The following is a 24,855-nucleotide window of genomic DNA, read 5'->3' on the forward strand; positions in this document are numbered from 1 at the left end:
TATAAAGAAAAAAAACTGTTTTAACACTGCTACAGTTAATGATGGCTTAAGCCTATCTAATCCGCAGGATAGGAATAAGATGAAGGTATGCACATACAGAAAAGTTAGAGTTTGCGTTACGTTAGTTTCATTACTTGGAAAAAAATGTCAGATTTTGCAGGTTCCTCTGGTAGGGAGGAGTAATATATTGACTCCATTTTAACAATCGGGACAATTTTTACTGTATGTTATGAACATTTTATAAGCTGCTTTGAATTTTAGAAAAATAAATGTAATGAGTTTTTTAAAATGCCAATGTGTGACATAATTCCTTTTACCATTATCAGTGTTTATAAAATTGTTTAAAACAAGCATAAAAATAAGGGCAATTAATGCCATTATCAATTAAATGGACACTGCTGGTGAAACAGGTTATTAGTGCAACACAGTTACATAACTGCTTTAAACAACCACAGAATGTGCATAATCATCACATACAATTAAATTAAAAGCCTCTGAGGTTTTTTGCAAGATATATTTATTGATCTCAGTTCAGTTTGATTTCTGTAACAATAAAAAGAAATAGGCATTATTAATTTTTAAAATTCTTTCAATCCACATCATGTAACTGAGAATAGTTTTATAATTTAAAAAAAATGAAGAACTAGAGGTAACACAACTATGTCAACAAAATCAGAATGGCTAGTTTGTGAAATCATTTGGCTGGACATTACCATTTGGAACAGCTAAACAAATAGGCCAATATTTAATTGCTCAAACTAATCACCTTTTCAGTCATGTGGTTTGTTTTTTTTTAATATCCCAGCTTCTGTTAATGAGCTTCTATATCACCTGGATAGATGCAATTATTATTAGCATCAATTCCCTGTTTTTACAAGGCCTGTGCATCATTAGGGTCTTTGGTAGTTTTGCTTTCTGCCAACATCCAGAACCAAAACTGTTCCTCAAGCACACAAATAACCACTTCTGGGTCAAACTATAGGAAAACTCTGTTTTTTTTTTAACCAGGGTAATTTGTTCTGGCAATCTTTAGCTCTCAGATCCATACACATGATATTGGATTACATCCTTAAACAAATGTTTACAAGGAAATAGTTTTGCTTAAAATTATGTTAATTTTTCAGCAATTACTTGCTTGGAACTAAGAACAAATCAATTAACCCTGTCATCTGTAATTTTCACATAGAGCCAGAGATGGGAAGATTTTAATGTTCCTGGTTTTACAAAGCAAAATCAATTCTGTAATTCTTTCTGCTGTATATAAGCTAGCAGTTTGAAATCTGTTTATAAAAATTGCGTTGCTAAATGGCAAAACTTTCACCCAGCACTTAGTATTGACAGATATGTCTCTTAAAAGTGATTAGCTACTATGGCTAGACTACTAAGTAAATATCATTTAGTATCAATGCTGCCAGGATCTGAGATGTACAAATAAGAAAGTATATACTGAACATGGAAACCATTTACTGTTTTATCTAGTATTGTCTCTCCGCATAGTACTGTTTCAACAGAATGGTATGCAAAAATATTGTTTTGTATACAAGTCAGCAGTAGCAAGGTTTTTGAGGTATGCCATTTTCAAGTAATTCAGTAAGCACTTTGCAACGTCACACAAGTTGCTTATTCTATGACAGAGATACAGTTGTGTGTCCACATTTTTGCAGAACTGATCACAATCGTTGTGTTCCTTTATAGCTGACTTCAGACATATTCTGCACTGAGAATGTCAAACCCTGCCTTATGAGTTCCATAATTAGATAAGATTGAGATGTTCCTTATTTAAAGCAATGGTAGGGAGAAGACTGGATCATATTGTATGTTCTTTATTCCCTTTTTGTGAAAGTAGCCCAGAGATTAGACAGCTCTTCTGAAGCAAAGCGCACTACAGACAAGAAGCTGAATTGAATCTATGTGTATTATTTAATCAAAGAACTTCTAGTAGGATCAACCATACATTGTAACTGATTACAGCACAATCCTACATAGAACTAGGAAGCTCCTCTGAATTCACTAAAGTTTTCTCCCAGTCCCAGATGAATATTGATTGCAGTTTGAATCTATATACATTCACATGTGAATTAAAACAAGAAAAAATCATTTTGATTAAACTAATTAGTCAAATGTTATAGGTGTGTTACACATTTCAGCACCTGGCAAAATATTTGTAGTGGATATACATTCATAACCTCTGTATGCTTGTCTCCAAAGTGAAATTATGGCACTAAAATGTAGTGTTTAATTCAAGCTATGAACTGATGGCCTAATTAAACATTTAAGAATCATGCTTGTCCCTGTATTGGATGGGCAACTGACAGTCCCAGGCCTTCAAGTGATCCCTTTTTGTGGCTTAGTCTTTTCTTCTCATGACTTCTGAAAACTGATTACAGTTTCCCATCATTTTGAGCTTGGAAATACATTAAAAAGCTCTAAAATATGTATATAACAGTTAAAAACAAAGATACTCCCCAGAAATCCAACCCTACCTCCATGTATGATATGGTTCCACCCAGTTTGCAGCCCTTAATGTCACCCTAAACATTAAGTGCAACCCCAACTACCAAAAGGTCAAGCATCCCTATTATGCACTTTAGTGCTATAATTTAGCTTTTCTCATGATGTTCAGTTCATCAACACTATCTAGGTACAAAACATTCCATATATGAACTGTTCTGTTCTGGATGGCCCACAACCAGACCTGGAACATGCATGTTCCAGCAAAAATGTTTCAGAGAGAGACAGCAGGAAAAAGCTAAGGACATCAGCAGCGGTGCATGGCAGGGAAGTAGGGAAAGGAAGTAACTAGGAATATGGATAGGTGGGTGGGTAAGTAGACCAGTTGTACTTTTAGCCACAGAAATCAGCGGCATCAATTAAGGGGAGGTAAGGAAAGGAAGGGCCTATGAAAATGTTGTGGGAAAAATAGGAGGAGGAAGGAGTATTAGGTATGTTCCCTGCCTTGAGTTATTTTTAAAAATAATAAAGGTGGGATAAAAAAAAATCTAAAAAAAAAACCAAAGTTGGATATGTCACACTTGAAACAGAAATCAGTAGCATCTAAAGGGAAGTAGGAAAAGAAATGCCCTGAGAAGATCAGCAGGCAGGCTAATGTACAGCCTATGCAGAGGAAGAGAAAGATACACAGGAGCAAACTGCCTGAGCTTTGCAGTACTTGACACTGTAAGACCCCTCCAGAATTGTTTCAGCTGAAACCCAGAAGAATAAAAATGTTCCAGGTTTCAATTCCAGCAAACTGCAGTCTATCCAGAACTGTTTGTCAGAACTTGTAAAATACAACGTGTTTATTTCAGCTAGTAACACTTTCCATTCTGCATATCCCCTTACTAGAAATGCAAAATGATGCATTTTACAGAAAAAAAAACATACAGGAAATAAGAATGTATGTATGTATGTATGTATGTATGAAAGGTAAGGTTGCAATCCTATGCCTAGGTTCAAGTCTCACTGAATTTGATTAGGGTTCAAGTAACCACATGTACAGGGTTGCATTAAAAGAAGAGTAATAGTAGAATTTCCATAACGGCTATTCTTAAACTCAAGCAGACATAATAAAAAAGAGAGTCTCTCTGTCCCCTCTGCAAAGTTCCTTCTCCACATTGTAGTCTGTGATCTCTATCACTACTGATAAGAAAACAAAACCTTTTAGAACTTTGGTGTTAAATATGTCTATATTCTATAATGAACAGACTATCAATCTTTCCAATAAACTTGTGGTTTGACAGGTGACTATTGCCTCAGGACGACCACGCTGTGTTTATCAAATGTTGCGATAACCTGTTCTTCTGGCAAGAAAGGCTGGCGCTTCCCATTCCACTGTGAAAAACGTAATTGTCCCAAAAAATCCAACGACTGCCATAATTAGAAGTTGCCACTGAAGAAACAAATAATTGCTGTAGAAGTAAGCAACAGCCGCACAGACAGACTGAAAAGAAAAAAAATAGAGTTGTTGTAAACACAGCCTTAATCGTAATCCAGCTCAGTTACAGGCACTGATTTTTAATGCCATCCCACCTCCACTTTTAATCACCAGAGTATAAACTTTCCCAATCAGGTTTCTTTACAGAAGCAAGTACACTTATTCCAAACTGGGATGTGTCCAACATACAGATGACTTCTTATGAGAGAGTGTTGTTAGCGTACACAAAATCCAACACAGCATTTCAAATTGTAGATTGAACAGCCTTGATGTAGAATACCAATTTTGCATTTAATTTAAATATCATTTAATTTATCAATGTGTCTTGTGTCTAAATATTCACTTTGATTGTGAATATTTGCTTTGACTGTGTCTAAATAATTTGGAGTAAGCCGCAGTGAGATCAATAGGAATTACTTCTGAATAGATAAATATAAGACTTCGTTGCAAAACACTAAAAAGTCATTTCTACATTTACATGCCACCTTGAACTCCCGGAGGAAAGGCAGGGTATACAGCATATCTAACAAGAAACAAAAATACACCACAGGGGATGCATTTCCACTTTTTGCTACCATAACACCAACTTGATAATATCATAGGCACATTTCTCAGAAATTAATCCCACTGTCCCTTTAATATACTAATTTTTCCCAGCAGTAAAGGGCAAAATTTCCCTCAGGTTATGCTCAATTCCTGGTAACTAAATCGTTACATCCATTAAATTCTTTGGCAACAGTATAGTAATAGAGTATGGTACTTCTTCCACAATGTGGAAAGAAAGATTGATGAAAGCAAATTTTTTAGCCCAGTCTATAGGGATTTCTAGTGAGTTTTTTTTTAGCCCAGTCTATAGGGATTTCTGGCAGTTCCTACCCAAGCATAATCATGCCTAATTGTGCTTAATGGCCAAGGGAGACAAGATCAGCCAGGTGCTATGACCTGCTGAGACACTTTACCCAATGAAAATGAAATAGTTACCAGGTCCCTCCCTTCTGGGTGTAGTGGTTAAGACATCAGGGTAGATTAGGAACTGGGAGACTGTGAGTTCTAGTCCCCCCCTTAGACACCAAGCCAGCTGGGTGACCTTGGGCCAGTCACACTCTCTCAGCCCTAGGAAGCAGACAAGGGCAAACCACTTCTGAAAAACCTTGCCAAGAAAACTACAGGGATTAGTCCAGGCAGTCACCAGGAGTCAAAAATTGACTTGAAGGTAATCACCACCACCACCTGCTTCTGCCACTTGGGAATAGATATTACCTGAATGAATTTAAATATTGCAAAGGCGGGTGCACTGTCTTCAGAATACAGGAATCCCAAAATACTAAGGAGTTGAGTGTTGAAACAGCTATCTCCAAAGCCCAGTAAGAAACTGCAAAAAATGGCCACTTCTTTGCTAAAATAAAGAAGCAGCAAACAATAAACTCATAATTATAATTGAAAAATAGTATTATGTTCAATTCTATCGTTTCTCATTTTTTAAGGATTAATTGATAAATACAAGAAAAAAGTGGCCAATCCCAGAAGATGAGCAAATAGATGTTTCATTTGAACATGAGCATTTTTTAAAGACAATCCAGCTTTTCCATGTGTATTCCCAACACATTTGTATGCCCAAGATTGAAGAAAGCCATTTCAGAGTATTTCTACATTTTATTTATTTATTTTATTAATTTATATAGCTACCTATCTCAAATATATGACTCTGGGTGGCTCACAAATTATTAAAAGCAATATAAAAACACCAAAACTATACAAAAACTGCAATTTAAGAACAATAAAAAATATTTAAAGAACCATAAAAATCATACATTACAGTTATACAGCACAGATATCAGGGTAAATGCTTCAGGGCCACTATTCTTTAATATTACCTTCCCTCAAAAATTGTATGCCGTATGTTTGTACATAACCTTTCACATACATTTACAAAATGCTGGACAACAGTGGGGTTCCCTTCCTATAATTCTTCCAGCCTTCAATATGGTTTGATTGGGGCTACTGACAGTGTTCTTTTTTAAAGGGCCACTGATTTCAGGTAAGGCCTGATAAGCATCAAAAACAATAGGCCTCTTCCTCACAACACTGTCATGGCATTTTATGTCATACAGAAAGATTGCTGTTATTTTGCTATGGTGCCTTTTTGACCAGTCTAGTTTTATGGAGCTCCAGTACCTGAACAGAATGGGTTCAGATCCATCCATTTTGCACCAGAGAAGTGCAAATCTATCCTGAATTATCCTGTGCCACTTCAGGATCTGTGCATGTGATACAGACACCGATTTTAGTTTCTGTTATTTGATTAAATTACAGTTTGTGGCCACTTAAACCATACATTGTCTATTAAACAAGATTCATAATTCATTTCAGAATACCCTGGAGAAATAAGCTTAAGATACCTGAAGGGATCGTTTAGCTATAGGTTCACCTGAGCAAAATAAAGCTTAACTACCACCACCACCCATTCCCACCTTCAAATGGAGCTTGTAGAAATTGAAGAATTTCCAGTTATAAAATTCTATGAAATTTCCAGTTCTATTCCACAATAAGGAAACACAATTGCAAAAGCAACTACAATAAAGGAATTGAAAGTTGGATCTTTCATCCTGATAAACCATCAAAACATACAAGAAAGATCTTCAGATGCTGGTAATTCACTATAGGAAAGATGACTTGTGACCGAGGGCAAAACCCCCCAACAATTGGGCAATAATTCAGGATTCTGTGCACTAGCTACATCTTCAGCTTACTGCTTCCGCAGAAAAATACACAGTTGTCTCCTAAAAATAATATGAATAGGAGAAACAAAAATATGTACCTTGGTTCCATGAATGCCTTGCTATCTGTTCCCTCCATGGGGGCAATAGGTGCATCATTTGGTATGTTATAGAAAATCAGATAGAAAGCTATGAAATGGACCACAATGCCTAACATCACCACTGGGTTCCTGCCAAATCTGTTGTTCTTACTTAGGAGGCCAAAGATTCCTCCACCTGTAACAGTGAATATATAATTATTATCAGTATGGAAAATTAGTTGCTTTCTTTAATGCAGACACTCACTGGTTAAATTAAGATTTTTACTGCAAAAGTTAAAAGGAGAGTATTTTCTTGGAAACTAGTTTCTTAGGATTCCTGCCATTAAGTAAGTACCTGAACTGGAATGGTTGGAATCTGTCTTAGCAGTATTACAAAATTTCAGTAGCTGCCAGTTTATTACCAACCATAATCTATAAGGAAGGTGCTTTCAGCTATGGAAACCTGCTGGTGGCACTTTCTCTCTAAAGAGACCCACTTAAGCGCATATGGTTACATGTCAAGCAAGATCCTATTTAATTCTCTAAAGCATATGAGTTTAAATGGCTGCTAATTTATTTGATATTTTTTTCTTTAGCTAATAATGTTTATAGTTTGGTTTATTATATTGTCTGGAAAATGCTTACAAGTGGACTGGTGTCACAGCAAACTGGAGCAAGTGCTATACTAATGGTAGCATTACACTGGAATAACTGAGCCATGCTATCCTATCAAAACAATACGCCTGCTTTCTATACTGAACAGCTGCTTGTATCTGAACTCAAAATCCAGTGCTACAGAACTCACATATTCTATAGTGAGTGCAAAAGGAAGAAGGTAAAGAAAAAGTTATTTAAGACAACTTTGTTCATGAATTTAAAGCGAAAAACAAAACAAAACAAAAAACATCCTCTGAGAATGGCCTGGGAAATCTTATTTTGTTTTTGTTCACTTGTTTTGCAACGGTAAGGTTGTGAAGAACTCTGTGGAACCAGTTTGTGACTGAGGCAGCATACAAATTGACAAACAAATAAAACAGTAACATTCCTTCCTGCTACTGCCAAGTGGAACATAGACAGAGCAAGGCCTGCCTGCTTAGCCATTCTTCTACAGTCTACACTGAAAGTTTAACAACTGATTTTGAACAGCCTATTATCTTAGTTCTTTGTTGTGTTACTTTATCCACTTGCACATTACACAAACTTATTTATTTATCAAATTTATTTATTTAAATGTCAGGAAAAAAATTCTATTATTTTAGGTTCAGTTTGAACTCACCTAATATTTCTCCAATGCCAATGAAAATACCAGAGAGCCCAATAAGACTTTTTTCTTCAGCACCAAATTTCTTTACAGCACCTATACAAGTTCCATATACTCCAGAGAAGAATGTTAATTCCAGACCTTGAAAAACAACATTTCAGGTATTATTATTTGCAAGTACTCAATCCTTAAGTACAATCCTTTCAGAGGCACTTTCAATATGAAAGGTTTCAACAATAATTATTTAGCAAAATTCCCATATTCCAATGACCTCCTCACAAAACTCAGTTTTAAAAACCAAACACCACCTAGTAACAAACAACATAATTCACAGATGGGTAACAGAGTAGTGCATTCAAGTACATTCAAGGTCTGTAATGTCTTTGTACTAGCTGATGGTAGATCAGTTAGCTGTCTTCCTATGAGTGGATCAAAATCTTCTGGCCCACAAATTACTTTTTTCAGAATACAATAGTATTACTGACAAAATCAAGGACCTGGATTATGCCTTTCTAAAATTAAGAGACTGCTTTAATTCCAAAGACTGATTCCAGCAATGTAAAGAGATCCTAGATAAAAAGTATTATAATCCAGTTTTAAGATAAAATTGTAAAAAGGGAACAAACTGTATAAAATCATATTTCAAACTAACCACAGTTGTAATAAAAAACCTCTTATTAATTTATGCCACAGTGCAGATAAAATTGACCAGTGTGGTATTCTGTGCGGGCAGGTGCTACTTAGGAGAAAAAGCAGCCGGGAGCAACTTGCAGGGGCAACTTGCAAGCTCCTGCCAACCTCCCCATTGACTTTGCTTGTGGGAAGCTGGCAGGGAAGGTTGCAAATGGTGATCACATAATTGAGAGCCAGTTGCCAAGCACCCAAGTTGCGATCATATGTCCATGAGGACACTCGTAAGTCCCCCTCATTTAGCACTGTTGTAACTCTGAACAGTCACTGAACAAGTGGTTGTAATCTAAAGACTACCTACAATTTTATTTCTCATAGTACTGGAAAAAGAGTTAGGGAAGATTTAGACTAGTCTGGTAAAATTTTAATTTCCTACAGACTTGAGAGCCCAGTCAGAAGTGCCCCCCAAATAACAATGGATAATGATAATGTACCATCGTATCAGCATCATGGTTTGAGATAAAAATCAACAAAAACACTTGGTTCCCAGTTAAGAAGAGGTTCACTCAAAGAGTACAAAAAGACAATTAAATATGCTAAAAGAAAAAAAAAAGTTGATTTATAGGGTTATAATGCAAAAAGTGTCAGTAAACGCACAGAAAGGAAACATACAAATAATCTTGGCTTTTTTGGCTTTTGTCCAAAAAAAAAAGCCCTTTAACAATTAGCACTTCATTATAAAAATAGTTTTTTAGCTGCAGAGAATTCTTAGGGAAGTTCTGTATAGTTTCCTCACAACTCCATGGAATCACAATAACATCAGCTAATGGAATAAGGTCAGAAAAGAACATTACTAATTGATTTTCATGAAGACACCGAAGACAATTGACAGGACAGAAAGCATTTAGAAAAAATACAGTGACATAAAAAATGTATTCACATGTCTCTACAAACTTCCAAGATTGGTGTTTGCACTCTTGTTCTATTACCTGTATAGGCTGTTGTGACACTAAGTAGCAAAATCTCTTTTGTAGAACATAACTTGAACGATCTTTCTGCAAAAAAGGCAAAATGAAAATATTTTAATTAAACAGTGAGAATCCTCACTGATTTATAAATTCAAAAATGGGGAACTGAGCTGAACTCCAATACCCTTTTCTCCCTCAGTCACAATGAGCTCTTCTCTGTTAGTACCCACACAGTTTTGTAGATGAGTACAGGCTGTGCAGCTTAATAAATCCGTGGACTATCCCAACTTTGTAAGCCAAAGCAGGGTAAGGAATCAGTCTAGCTGCATCTAAAATAGGCAGTGTTACAGAATTCACAGCAATGTTGCTACTAACATTATGCCACTGCTTCCCTGAGGAGGGAAATCTTAAAAACAGCTGCAAGGAATTGTAACCATTTGTATCTGACTCTTGCTAAGCATGTCAAAATGCCCTGGGTACTTTTTCCTTGAATTTTACTTACTTATTGCATTCATGGCCCTTGATATTTTGCTTTGGCCAGACCTGGTAAAACAAATATTTATTTAAAGTGAAAAAATATGTAATATGTTGAGAAAATAATCATTATATTGTATCATTACCAATGTACTTTGCTCAGCACCATTTGCCATTAGAAATTTTAAAATATCAATATAAGAAATACTGATTCAGAAATAAACCACTGACCTAAATTATCTGTGCATTAAACTTCTGCCATCACTTTTTTTCATAAATTCCCCCTACACATCAAATTAGATCTGCCCAGCATCATACAGCTTAAAAATATACCAATGCAAGTTAATTTATCTTACATAAATAATGTATGTAGCTGTATATAAATTATCTTGTAACTCTAAGCATACTCCCTGCCCTGGATAACTGGGGCAAGTGGATTGTTTTCTAGCTACAATTTTTCTTTGCAGTAAATACAAGTCTCCTTTCTGATTCAAAGAGGAGCAGAAATGGTGGAACTAACAATATGCTGATCTAACAAAACATCAGCCATTAGCACCTACATGCTATCCACAGTGTTTTCGGCTTCCTCTTCCTCTGAATTTGATTCTTCTGGAGGTCTAATGAGAAAAAACAAAACAGTGCCCACTAGACTGATCACTGTCAGAGAGATGAAGACAGTCCTACGGTCACTTTCTGTGGAGAAGGAAAATAGCGTGTTATACCTTCTTCAACAAACAGTGCATCCATTCAAAGTTGCTAAAATATTCAGGATGTTTTTCAGACAAGTCAAAATATAATATAGAGAGAAAAAATTACATTCACACAAGTTTCAGTAAGTTTTCATGAATCAAACCAAGATTCTGTATCTGAAGATAACTATGCATATTAACGTATTGTCTTAATATGTTCATGGAGTTGGTCACTTAATTAGGGATATCTTAATGGCAATTATTAGGAAATAAGGCAGAAAAGCATCCAAACCTATCTAGAATATGCAGAGGAAGAGATCTCAGCATAAATATGTTGGCAGATAGTTTTAAACAGGGATAATAATACTGCCTCTGTATCAAAATTCCTGTTTATAATAATATAGGGAAGAAATTATCTTACCAAATGCAGTGCTTTCTCAAGTTTTTTTAATAAAAGAAACAGCTTTAATGTTCATAAAAATAGACATATGGAGTTCTCTCAACTGCAAACATAAATGCTAAAGTATGTATTGGTTGAAAAGTTCAGCCTTCAAAGTATTCTGACTGTATCTGCTTCCTCTTAGTCTCTATTCTTCACTGGCATAGATTCTATGCCTTGTCTTTGGGCTTCCTATAGCTCACTGGTCAGTACAGAATGCAGGTTTTACAGCTATCAAATTTTAAGAATGCAGTGCTTTATTATATATACTTTTTAAGAAAGGTAAAAACAGCCACAGGCTGAGCTAGACTCCTGGAGACTCCATTGATGCAGTGTATTTGGCAGTACTACAGAAGGGGTTTGCCACTACCTTCCTCCATGATGTTTTTTCCTCACTTCCCAGTCTAGCCAAAAGCCTCGGAATTCTCAGCCACTTCCACACACAAACACTGATCAGATGTGCCTGCTTAGCTTCTAAGATCAGCCAAAGTGCTGTGGCTCTTGGATTAAACCCTAAATATACTGAATGGTACTCCTGAGTAGATGTGCATTTGATTACAGCATGCTCCATTAAGTTAATAATCAGGCAGAAAATGAAGATAAAGCAATGGGGACAAATAAGAAACAACAGGATACCTTTTTAAATTTTAATTTTTTTTAGTATGAATTATGAAAATTGGCATTAGCCTTCAAGATTTCACTTTTTCTCCAGGGTCAACTCAGAATAATTTTTTAAATGGAAAATGGCAAAACCTTGTTCAAATGCTTGTCAACCTGTACATATGTTAAATATCTTAAAACATTGTACAATACACAGGTAATATCATTGCCTGAGACAATTATTTCTGCTTTCTCCTACCCCAGACAGAATTTGAACAAACCTCCATTAGTGTAGCTTAGATTGGTAGGTAGTTGGCTCGACCAAGGTAGAATGGAAATGGAAGAAAAGAGTGGGAAGGCATTTGCTGGTCCACTTCAGGCAGAAAAATACTTCCACACAAACTTTGTCTTCTCATATCCAATTGCTGAGGCAGTGAATTAGTCTGCCCCTCTATGTGTAGATGATTAAGGATCAAGGAAGACAGCATGTTTTATTGTATTTTAATCAATATTTTATTCCTGTTTTATTGCAAACCGCCCAGTGTGTGTGTGTATAAATAAATGTTTTAAAATGGGATTTGTAAGATACACAGTGAGATACAGTAACAACTCAAAGACTGAGACAGTAGGATAAATTTACAGCTTCAAAAGGATTTTATGAACAATGCCAACCTGATATGTAAGTTTTCCCTTGCCAGGCAAAATATATGTAGAGATTTCCAAAAAACAAGCTGTAAACAGAAGATAACTAGTGGTTAATATATTATTTTAACACAAGAACAGATAAAGGTGAATTGTAGTTCAAAACAAGATTGATTTCTCTGTAAAATGTTAAATTATGTTGGCATTGCAAGTCAATTCCAACATACCTAGCCAGTAAGAGTAGAAGAGCTCATATTCCCAAGATACACATGTCTTTCTTTCATTACATCAGCCTTCTTCAAACTAGGGTTGGACTTCAATTCCCATAGTCCCATAATCAGTATGACCGTTGGTTATGACAGCTGGCCACCATGAGAACTGAAGTGCAACACACAGAGATCACACCAGGCAGAGAAGGCTCCATGACAATCATGTAAAATCCACAACATAATGTTAAGGTAGACACATATCTTGGTTCAGTAAGAACCAGCCTAGAAATACAATCCCAATGGGGGGAGCTATAAAAATTCTAATATATGGAAGTAGGACATAACTCCAAAATTTAAAATAACTGAAGAAGAGATTCTGCATTTGATTTGGAAATTAAAAATAGGAATGAACACAACTTTCCAGCTGCAATCTGATTATACCACTGCCCCTTTTACATTGTGGTATTTTTTTTCCCCTACAGATCTCAGAGTTGCTTTAAGAAGCCCATTGCTTCTGGTTCAGTTTGAAATGCTATGTTACACTTTATTAATTTATCTATGAACCAAAGCAGCAGAACCTAGTTGACTTTGGCTGACCTTGAAAAGCTAAGCAGGGTTAGACCTGGAAGTACCAGACAGAAAACTACCAAAGGGCTGCAGGCTAGACTGGGAAAATGAAAAAAGGCATCTTTAAAGAAGGTATCAGCAAATACATCTGTATTAGTCCCCAGAAAACTACACAAACACATCCATGATGTCAAGTCTAAGAAGACATTATTTAACTAAGGTATCTTTAGAATCCTAAATTATCTTGGAAATTCACAGGGTTTTAAAATCAGAACTCTAAGCACTACACTCTGTGTTGCCTGTGCAGTCTTTTCCCGGGGCTCCAATGACAGTGGAATTAATTCTTTGTAATAATCCCTTCTGTTTCCATCTATAGACAGCTGATAAAGAATACTTTATTTTGGCCAGCACATAATCTGTGATTGTTTTATCATTTTAATCTTGTTAATTGCTGAATGGCTTACATCTACTTTTTTATTTAGCAGATGTTTATTTTAACTGATTTTGTGAAATTCTTTTGATTTATTTTGTCCTATCTTTTTATGTTTTAATCTTTATTACAAGCCCCTTTGATTAGTATGCTTAATAGGAAAGCAGAATATAAATTAAAAAATAAACTTCTTTTAGGGAGCACCGAGTAGCATACATGTTTCCCAACTCCAACCCAAGAACATTCTCATTAGAATCATATAAGTGAGGCAGAGGGTATGGGACTAGTCCCACATGTGACCAGTGACCATTGCCTAAACTGGAAGTTAAATTTCAACTTCCCTGATCTAAATCAAAGCAATCTAAGCAATCCAGACACAAAATACATTCTAAGTTGCACATGCTGTTCATACTCCCTAATTTGCCTTACAATAAAATCATGGAAAATTCTGAATGTCTGTCCTCAGATATTTTCCTATGACACAGATGAGACAGTGACTCAGTATAGATTTGGAACAAACTACTGTTCCCATCTGGGACTATTTAAATGATAACTGACATAGAATGAAGAACTTGAAGGGAACTGTGATTCCAGAAAGTACATTTCCTTTGTAAGCACCAAACTTGATGTTCAGTTTGTAAGTTGTGCCTTCACAGTCTTGCTTTAAGTATACAGAGAACTACAGCCTAGTCACACATTTGTTTCCCAATGAAAGGTATTTTAGTATTAGTACCCTCTGTGCACCTTCTGGTGTTGGGTGATTTCTTCTTCTGGTTTAGTGGATTCCCAATCCTCCAGAATAAATATGGGAGCAAGTGGAAGATGCAAAAGAGAGAGGCCTCTACTGAAATCTGTGTTTTATTTCATACACAGCACTTAATGGGTGATTTGGGGACCGGTATTAAAGGCTAATTTCACCCTTCTTCCAACAAAGATATGCTGGATGGATATAACCAGAAGCACTAGCTTAGTTACTTACCTGGATTGTAATAATGCCCAGAAAATTCCACTGTTCCTGCCAATTGTGTTTTCATCTGAATTTATTGTTAGGCAATTTCCCTGAGCAGTCCACAGTACTGAAAATGTAATCAGAATGATTGTAAGCAAGAAAAGAAAGTCTTCTAAAGTTTGTTTATATAGGTATCTGAAAATGTTTGCGTAACATAGTTTATATTTGTATTTTTGGGGTGCATCTCAGGGTTGCTTCACAAATGCATACAGCTGATGTGTATTTAAGTGTCCAAATAAAAATAGATGATGTGGATGTGATAAAAATATATTAAGTATTAAAATTATATTAAGATATTCTGGCCACTGTTCCAGTAATTGCAGTTGTGGCAAATTTTTAAGGAATAGAAATACCTCTATACTTATTACTCATTTCAGATAACAAATCTATATAATGCATATTTATAAGATGCAGAAAGTATTATTGTTCAAAGTGAATGCCACTTTAGCTACATCTTTGTAATCTTGTAATGCAACTCCCAAACATGACTCAGTTCATCTTCAAAGACTTGGGAACAAAGACAACTTAAGAGATGCTAAGCAAATCTGAATCCCACAGAACTGACTTCTTGGCTAATGTGCTAAGATGGTAGTTTAAGAGGAATAAAAATAATTCCAACTCCCACTGAAACTTTTCTTCACAAGGCATACACATGTATACTTATATTATCTGTATAATGTTTCTAATGGTTAAGAACAGCTTACTACATTGTTAATACTGGGGAGTAAGACATTCCCCTGAATGGAAAATGAGAAAAGTGTGGGAAAGCAAATTGGAAAAATGTCCATATTACTTGGAATCAGCCTAGGCTCTCAGTCCCTCACCCAAATCTCATGATTCTACCCAAAAGCAAACTGACAGAAGCCAAAACAAATTCCTCCATACAAACGGAGAACACCTTTCAGATTGAGAGGAAGAGCTTACCAGCAGCTGCTATTCCAAGGAAAACTGAGGCTGTGTAGAAACTCCAAGTAGAAGGCTGGATAAAAACGGCAATATATAAGCTGAAAAGAAAACATATTATGCGTGATGCCATGCTCATGGTTCTTTGTAAAATAATTTCTATCATTTGTTGGGAGTAATCTGTACTTGCTAATTTTCAGTTGTTGTTACCTCTGCCAATCAATTCTGAATCCTATCTTACCTGCTTACCATATATTTCATTATCTAGATCAATTTTTTATTCCTAGTTAAATTGCCAAAAAATAAACCCTGGGGAGACAGCATATTTGAAATAAAAATATTCATTACACTGAAACACAAGACACATTGCCTTAAGAATATACTCATTATTATTTTGTTACTTAGTTTCCCACTGTTTTTGCAAGAAGCTCAGAGTAGATTTTTATACACAGAGGCCTTGGGAAGTTAATTTAAACTGAGAACAAGTCAGGGTCCCCAATGAGTTTAATGGCTGAATAGTGATCTGAATCTGGGTTTCTTCTTCCCAAAGCCCAAAGTATTTTTAATTCTCCTTCCTCCTATCACTTTACTCCAAATTTAAGTAATTCTAACACCAGCTACTAGAACAGCATTAGTTATATCATACATTCCCTGCTAGTCAATTATGTACAAAACAATAGCAGGTCTTCTTGATGCAGGTAGGTAAAAGGAAGTCAGCACAAATTAAATACTAGGAATTGAAGCAATTTTACTTACCTATAGAAGATACCACTAATGAACATGGAGAGTTGTGGTCCTATTATTGCAACCACTGAAGGTGAAATTATATTTGATGCTGAAAACACTCCATAAATAACAGCCATACTGCACAAAGCAATAACAATGATTAGCAAGTATTTTTTTGAACACTAAGAGAACAGTCAGGAGCAACTTGTTTGTTTTTTTAAAATTTGGGTAAAGGTATACAAGGTATATCTGTCAATATACACACTTTGTTTATGTATACAACAACAATTTTTCAGGCACCATGGTACTACTGCATTGCTACACTACATCCACACCGTTAGGTGCTGTATCTGCTAAAATTATTTTACATGAAAATGCAAGAGCACTACCTTCTTTTGCATCTCTCCCCCACAAATTTTACCCATGAGGATTCAGTTTGTATGTTTATTTTAGACTGTCTTCCTCTGGAGATGAGATTTCAGAGATAAGTGTCCCACCTGTTTTTAGCTTTAATACAAAGAATAAAGTAAAAAATAGTAAAGTACAGCATGTAATAATAGGGTGAGGTCACAAAAGATAGTAAAAGTTTTTAACTACAGTAAAACTAACTGTAATTCCCCCAGATCTCCAGATGGAAGTTCTTTTAAACTAGATTTAGTGAAAACAAGTCAAAATCAATATATTGTTCCTCAGCCTGTCTTATTCAAATCATAGTTTGACCCACTGGGATCTTTGTTTACTTTACAACTGAAAGCAAGAATTTCTGATCACTGGCAGACAAAAGGGGAAGATGAAGGGGGACTGGTAAGTCTATCATGCCTCCTTCTCACAGGATGAACTCATCCTGTTCCATTATGCCTGAACCCAGTCATAAAATGCAGCTCAAAAGCAACAAGTTAAAAAGAACAAGCATAAAGTACCTTGTGTAGCCACTTCCATGAAAATCCGTATTGTTTAAATTTGTAATAACAGTTTGCTGTAATACAAAAACATTAAAATGATTAATGGCATGCACTATTATCCAGATTGTTTTTAAAAATGTATTTTAAGTTTTAAAATGCATAACAGACCTGCAAGTCAGTATAAATACAAATTTTAAACATGCCTGTTTACAATTACTTGGACAAAGTTCACAGAGGACTTTCACAATTAATATCCTAATAAATCAGTTCTCTTAACATTGAATTTGCCATGGAGAAAGATACATTAGGAAGTAAAAAAAGTCAAAATCTAACAACATTTTTAAAATCCACTTTTCTTCTATTAAGGGCAAAACATTATATAGCTTGGTCAAGAGGTGTGTCCAAATCTGTATTTACCCACAGAAGATAAAATGAGGAGCATCTGTAGCAGAACCTGGGATGTGGGAAGTAGTAAATCCCTAGTTTTTGGTATAGCACTGTAGTACTCCCAAACCATCATGTAAATTAATCCCATGCTGAGAGGCCTGACAGACAAAATTCATTTTCCTGTTTCCATACACCCTGCCCCCGCAAAAGCTTCTTACCTAAAATCATTTTTTATACAATGGCACAGCTGGTAAAACTAGACTATGCCTTTATCATTCCATCACTAGGGTCAAAAGGAAGGTAAGTCCAATTTCTATATAACCTTCTGATTTATTGGCTAGACCCAGGACATCAGAAATGGTACATTTAGCTTGAATGTGCAAAGCCAAGGCTAGCCTTCCCTCCATATTGCTCAAGACAAAAAGGAAAAGAAAAGGGAATAAAGAAGGTTGCCTAAAAACATCTAAGCAGGAGGCCCAGGTATTCGCTTTCCAATCAAAATTTCTCTGCAGATAACTATAAACCAAAAGTTTATCCAAGAATGTAATAAGTACTTATTTATTATTCAAATTTTGCTACCATCCATCTCCCATCCATCTCCCCCAAAAGGGGGACTCTGGGCGGTTTACAATAAAATCAAGACTATAATAATAACGATTAACATCTATAAAAAGTAACTAGCCAAGCTGACTCTATCAGTTTTATTTGGGATTCCGATGGTTTGACTGTTGCTCTTCCTCATTTACCCGTTTTTCCCCCTTTCCCAATAAACTCCTTTTATATCTAGAGATCTGGTTTCCTTGTTTTAATAAGGGAATTTCTCATTAAAACCTTCCCCATGTGCAAGATTGTACAATTAACTTCTGTGTTTCAGGATTGGCAAAATGTTGTTAAGATCTGTATCTCTGGGCTAAAAGCTGGAAGATCCAAAGCACCTTTTTTATTTTCTTAGAGCTAGACTGAAGGGAGAAGACCTTGGTAGAATGACTAAAAAGTCTCCAGGTGGACAGACTTGGGGTGTGTTAGGGTGTTTTGCATGACTGGTGGCAACTGATCATAACATCTTTTAGAAGGAACCCAAAAAAGAAATAGCCTTCCAGGCAGTTTGAATTACCATTTCTCCTAGTACAAGGGAAAGAGGACTCTGTTTTAAAATTATGCTTTCCTGGCAATCAGGAAACTTCATACATTGTAATGATAGATAAAGGAAATGGAAAGAAAAGGGTTGCAAACATTGAGAGACAACAATATTAAATTCTGAAATATCTATTTTTCTGTTGCATCAAGACAATCATATGCTTTTTTAACTTGAAAGTAAGTATGCATGTTTAACAGTGCAATCTAATCACATTCAAAACAGTGAAATAAACTATAGGTATATAAATAAGCAAATTGCTTCAGCAATCATTTTAAATCAAGTGAGAGCAAAAGAAATAACAATAGGGCAAAACAGCTCCAGAAGAAAACATTTAGACAGAAGTGACATGAAGTCAATCAATGCAGGAAAAAAAAAGCATTTGCTCTTACCGCTATATTTCCACATGTTTGGAAAGCAGTGAACATAAACATGAATGCTATTCCTAAAACGACGATGTTCAATTGTTTTTTAAATTCAGAATTCATCTTGTGTTTTATCAGAATGCTGTCAAACTAAATGTAGGGAACCATCTGTCTTTCAAGCTTCTTCCCTTTTTTATGTTTCTGAGAAAGGAACAAAAAACACACACTCTGCATTACTAAATTAGCCATTGTTTTCTGACAAAACAAAGCAGGAACAAAATAACAGCCAACAGGAATGAAAGATTAGTAAGAGTCTCTACCTTTCGAATGTAGAACAGCAGCATATTCCCCACAAAGGAGAAACATTCTGCCCCAGATCTTCACTTATCTACCATGTCACGGAATCAGATTTTGACCAGAACACCGATTATCTGATAAAAGGAACAGCTACAGAGATTATTTCCATTCACACTAAACAGGAAATAAAGAACTGTTTACAAATCAAGTCAGCTGATCAAATGAGAAAAAAAAACCCTCATGAATTCTGGGAAATGCAGTTCAAAGAGCTATACACTAAACAAAAGCAAGCATCTACACAGCGCTACAGAAAAAACTTTTTTCAGTGATAAATGTAAGCATGAACAAAATATATTTTAGATAATCATGGCTGTACATTTCATTTTCCTCATTTGCCAGGAAATTTTGAGAAAAGCTTGTTCCCAATAATCTGCTTTTTGATAATGGGAAAGTCTTGATTTGAATCATTACTGAACCTAAACTTGTTTGAAAATCAGAATGAGCAACCTCAAGTCGATACACATCTATTAAGTCCCACTGAATTAAATGGGGCCTATATAGCCTCACTATTATTTACGATGGCACTTGCAACCTGTTATCTCTGACAGCATACTGTTTTAATTTACAGCAGTTGTTATGGTTACATCTCACATCATCCAGTGACATTCAAGGAAACTATGTGGTAACTATGGTTGTATGGAAACTATGTTTCTTACAACCAGTAGTAAAGAATACTGTTTTTAAAATGTTTCCCACACATAAAAATCTGTTTCAAGGAGAGAATTCTACATGGTATGCTAATTGTCTACATACAAAAAGCTTTTAGTGGATATTTTAATCAATCAGCCTCCTTCATATTGTTTGAAATTTTATACCCTGATAGAAAATATCATTGAACTCAGATACAGAATAGTATAGTAGTTCTGGTTAGGACCCGGACTAAGAAAACCCAGATACAGATGCCCACTTGACCACAGAGCTCACAGAGTGACTTTGAGCCACCATCTCTCAGTTCAATTTAACTCACAAGATTGTGAGGGTGAAGTCAATAAGCCACTTTGAGCTCTTTGAGGAAAAGCAGGCTAGAAATGCAGTAAATAAAAAGTAACTAAATTTTATCAAGGATTGTTTATCAAGAGAAGTTATACAGTATCATCTGCATTATAAACAAAAATTATAGCAAATGTATCCACAGGTACCTGTGGCCAAAGAATCAGGTTATAAAAATGATAAACATAAAAATTTATAGTAATGAATTTAAGTCCCCCAATCAAAAATTTACTATCATGTAGCCATTGAAATAATGCAGTGCTGTCAAGAAAAAAAGGTAACATTCCTAAATACATATATCTTATCTTAGTATACAAGACAAACCACATGAGAATGAAATCCAGTTAGATTATTGTGTTCATGGTTTCCTTCATTTCAAATTTTCAATTTCCAAATGTTAGGTTCAATGTCCAAATGTATGAACAAGATACACCCGTTTTATAAGCTACTGTGGACAGTTAACACTAACAACATAACTAACATCTACTCCTAAGTAACATTTATTTTACGGTGGGCATTCAAGATTATTAGTCAATTTTGTAGATTAAAATCAAAATAAGAGCAGCTTTTCCCAGTATTATGAATATCCCCAATACTGGTTTTAGAATTCTGAAAGATATATTAAAGAAGCGGCTCCACTGAACATAGTGTGTGTTATTTTCAAGAAAATAAGCACAGAACTTGGGCTCCTCATTTACTTTCCCCATTATGGACTACGAATTTTTCATGCTGGTTGTGTTGATAATGTGCACTATTACTACATTCTCTCACTGCATTAGAAATTACTTTATTAGTCTTCTCTTCAATTAAACATTAGTTCAAATATATTAAAACTAAATCTCCCATAAAGATTTTGGTGACAATAAAGCAAATCATGCTGAATAAGAATACTATACTTCAATTCAGCAGAAGATTCAGAGAGAGCAGAATGTTACCTATGCATCAGACTGAGAAGCATTCTTTTATAAAGCATGTCCCTCATTTTTATGTATTGCTCCCTTTTCTAGTTCATCATTATTCCATAAATCAGACGTGTTTTTTACATTTTACTAATTCATCAAATAAACACTTCCAAATATTCACTCAGGGAAATTCACTAGAAAATAAATATTATTTTCAAATATCTAACTTTGCACTGACCTAAAAATAATGCCTTAACTCACTACATTGCCCCAAGAAAATATTTTAACATTAGTTTAATTCTAATCACATTAGTTCAGTGTACTGATAAACTTCTAACCTCAATTTTGTTGACAAAGGACTGGTAAAGATCGATTTATATTCCAATAGGAAAAAAGACAGTGCTAAAGAATGCTCAAACTAGCAAGCAATTGCACCTCTCACACACAGGAAAGCTAAAGCTCAATATCTAACAATCCAGAGTTCAGTAATACTTGGAGTTGCCAGATGTGCAAGTTGAATTCAAAAGAGGCAGGGACTAGAGATCATAATGCTAACAGCACATGGATAATGAAAAGACAAGGAAGTCCCCAAAAGACATTTATTTTTGCTTTAATTATACGAAAGCTTTTGACTGTAGGCATTTCGTTAAAAATGGATGTACCAGGTCACTTTCTCTGCCTACTGAAGAATTTGTACAATGACTAGGAAGCCAAATGGTTCAAAATTGGGAGAAGAATGCACCAAGCCTCTAGAATGTATGAAATGCTGGACTAAAAGAAACTGGAAATAAAATTGCTGAAACATCAACCAACCTGTCCTAACAGTCAGGAACCACGCTGAGACAAGGAGTAGGTCTCTAGTGTTTTATTACTGCTACATTAGACAGAAAATCCTAACAAACTGAAGAAGCGTGGGAAAAACCCAGACAGATAAACCCCAAAAGTTAAGGCGGGTCTGATCTGTGTCTCTTTGAATGGCTGCTTAACTCCTCAGTACTACGCATGCGTTTTCCCCCCTGGATAGAGGCCCCTTCCTGCTCGCCATCAGTGCTCATGACACAGCCTCAGATATGGTGATACCACTTCGATGGCTGGAAACAAGGAATTCATAAGAAAACTTGCTGAAGGTAAGAGAGAAAGAGTGCAAAAGCCAATCTGCTGCTCAATATTAAAAAAGAAAACAAAACGTTAAGATTATGTCAACAGCAATGCTACCTCAAGCTTCAGAAAAAGCTGCAATAGTAACAGATCTTCCTAGGCTCAAAAATTCAGGGTTGGTAACTGTAGCCGTGAAATAAATTTCTGTTGTTTGGGAGAAAGACTAGGACTAACCTAGACAACATAGTAAAATCAGAGACATCACAGTGATAAAGAATATGTATACCCTCAAGGTCATGGTTTTCCCAGTCATGAGGCTATGAAAGTATATCAGAAAAGCTGAAGAAAAATTGATGTCTTTGAATTGTGATGCTGAGGAAAATTGTTGAGAATACCTTGGATCACAAGAACAAATTATTGAGTACTAGATTAAGTGCCTGGGGCTGCTCCTTGGAAACTCTAATAATGATGTTAAAGATTAGATACTTTAGACAGATAATACGAAAGCAAGAATCATTAGAGAAAACTCCAATTTTTGGAAAAAATGAAAGGCAACAGAAAAGGAAGCCAACAGAAAACAGGGTGGCTATATGCTATTACTGATGGCATAAGGACATGCTTGGAAAAACTCTAAGTTACTGGCAAAGAATCCTGGCAAAATGAAGTCCACTGGATTATGAAGAGTCAACTGAACAGCAACAACCCTACCTGTAGATCCCTTGTTATAAAGCAGTAAACACAGGTTTACATGCTGTAATAGTGATAACCTACCTTTTTCAGCCAGGTACATATTCAGAAATTTGAGAACGTATGTTGAACATATTCCCAAAATGCCTCCCAGGGTAACTTGCCAAATCACAAAATGGTTGTCATAGCAGTCATAGGCAAACATAAAACATTTATTTACTGGAAGGTGAATTAAACCCTGAGAACGCTGTTTTCATCCTGGCTGGCCATTTATGGATCCAAAGCCACTGCTAGAATTTAATTGATGTTATAGGCCAGACCTTTACTTTGCAATATGCCACCTTCCAATTTTTTAAAATTAAAGACTATTTTAGGACAGGAAGCATGACAGCACCAAGGGCAATATCTGGAGATATACTGATATCTGCAGCTTCATTGCCTATCCTCATGCTTATTCCATAATGCCCCATATTTCTAAAATGTTGATCTTGTAAACTTATTTATAATTCATCTCAGCTAATGCATCCATTTACATTTCCAGTTCCCTTAAATAAACAATCCTGATTATAATACCGTAGGGCTACTCTAAAATAAGTATCTCTCGTGCTAAAATCAACAGAATATTTTGAATCCAGTCACACTATTCAATGACTTTCGAGTTCATAGCACAAACGGTGATGGTCAGTTTCCTCAAACAGATTCAGACAAGATGCTTTACAAATATATCTCTAGAACATGTGTGTGTGGTGGAATGTCTCCCCGAGGAAGGAGATGGTGTGATGGAGTTAGGAGAGTGGGGAGAGGAGAGAGCATTCCAGACTGATAAAAGAAGTCTCAGCCTGCTTAGCGTGGAAAGTGCAGGGAGGCCGAAGAAGAGGGTCAGCCTGGCACCGCCTTAATTTCCCAAGGGTAATTTTCCTTTGAACTCTATCAGAGCCTTTCAGTCTGGCAAGATTTTCTGTGGTTGGTAGAAACAATAAAGTAGACTAGAGTTGCATATATGATGGTTTCTTTGCCTAACACCCTTGACAGTGTGTGTGTGTGTGTGTGTGTGTGTCAAATATCAGGAGAGTCCCCGTACTGTTCAAAAGATTAGCAGCCCTCTTGGCCCAACAGTTTCAACCTTAGCACCAGACCCATGAAGTTCACATCCACACTTCATCAAAAGCAAATACAGCACACAGTGAACCTATCTGTTCCAGTTCACTCAAGAAATCATGATTAAAGAAAGACTGTGTGAAGCTAGGTGCTATGCCCCACAGCAACAGACTGGAGATTAGGAGAAACTGTCTTCCAGGCTATGCAAACATATCAAGGTGGCAAGAAAGACTAGTGTGTACCTCAAGCCTGTTGAATATAATTTCAGGCCTCAACTTCTGACAAATTTCTTTAGATTAACTCAGGCTACACTGACTGACTCTAAGAGGTCTTGCAGGGGGGTGGGGGGAGCAATCCAATACAGTTATTAGACAACTTTCGCACTTAAATGGGAGACCACTAGGAAATCCCAGGACTGTAGGTCAGGTTAGGGAAAAACTCACCCGGAAGTAGGTAACAGCAAACTATTTTATCATACCAAGAAAACAAGGGGCAAGCTTGTCTCACAGAAATATTTTTATACCTCCTCAAAATACATTGCATTAATATCCATTTCCTGGAGTAAAGGTGCAAAATACTGCACAGCACAATGTCCTTTTTTCCCGTTTTAAGTAAGTTTCCTGATCCACAGATGATGGCTTAATACCCAGCCTGAT

The 24,855-nt window shown here is 35.9% G+C and overlaps 1 protein-coding gene across 1 annotated transcript; it reads right to left on the reverse strand.

Moving 5' to 3' along the window:
• Window positions 1-518: 518 nt before the first annotated feature.
• MFSD11 (major facilitator superfamily domain containing 11) lies at window positions 519-19,572 on the reverse strand. The gene is made up of 14 exons (XM_063292902.1): window positions 19,388-19,572; window positions 19,095-19,268; window positions 17,199-17,254; window positions 16,309-16,416; window positions 15,574-15,653; window positions 14,620-14,716; window positions 12,465-12,523; window positions 10,625-10,757; window positions 10,093-10,133; window positions 9,612-9,677; window positions 8,008-8,133; window positions 6,753-6,927; window positions 5,195-5,330; window positions 519-3,940 (listed from the first exon to the last, which is right to left on the reverse strand). Exons 2-14 carry the CDS (start codon window positions 19,188-19,190, stop codon window positions 3,776-3,778), a joined length of 1,338 nt encoding a protein of 445 aa, XP_063148972.1. The 5' UTR covers window positions 19,191-19,268; window positions 19,388-19,572; the 3' UTR covers window positions 519-3,775.
• Window positions 19,573-24,855: the final 5,283 nt, after the last annotated feature.

This window comes from Candoia aspera, chromosome 2 (assembly GCF_035149785.1).
Source record: "Candoia aspera isolate rCanAsp1 chromosome 2, rCanAsp1.hap2, whole genome shotgun sequence".
Lineage (NCBI taxonomy): Eukaryota > Metazoa > Chordata > Lepidosauria > Squamata > Boidae > Candoia > Candoia aspera.

Coding starts and splice junctions, on each gene's coding strand:
- MFSD11 (XM_063292902.1), bottom strand. CDS start 19,190: ATGAATTCTGAATTTAAAAAACAATTGAACATCGTCGTTTTAGGAATA. Junction 12,524..14,619: donor TGGGCATTATTACAATCCAG/GTAAGTAACTAA, acceptor TTCTGTTTACAG/CTTGTTTTTTGGAAATCTCT. Junction 6,928..8,007: donor TGGCATTGGAGAAATATTAG/GTGAGTTCAAAC, acceptor TCACTGTTACAG/GTGGAGGAATCTTTGGCCTC.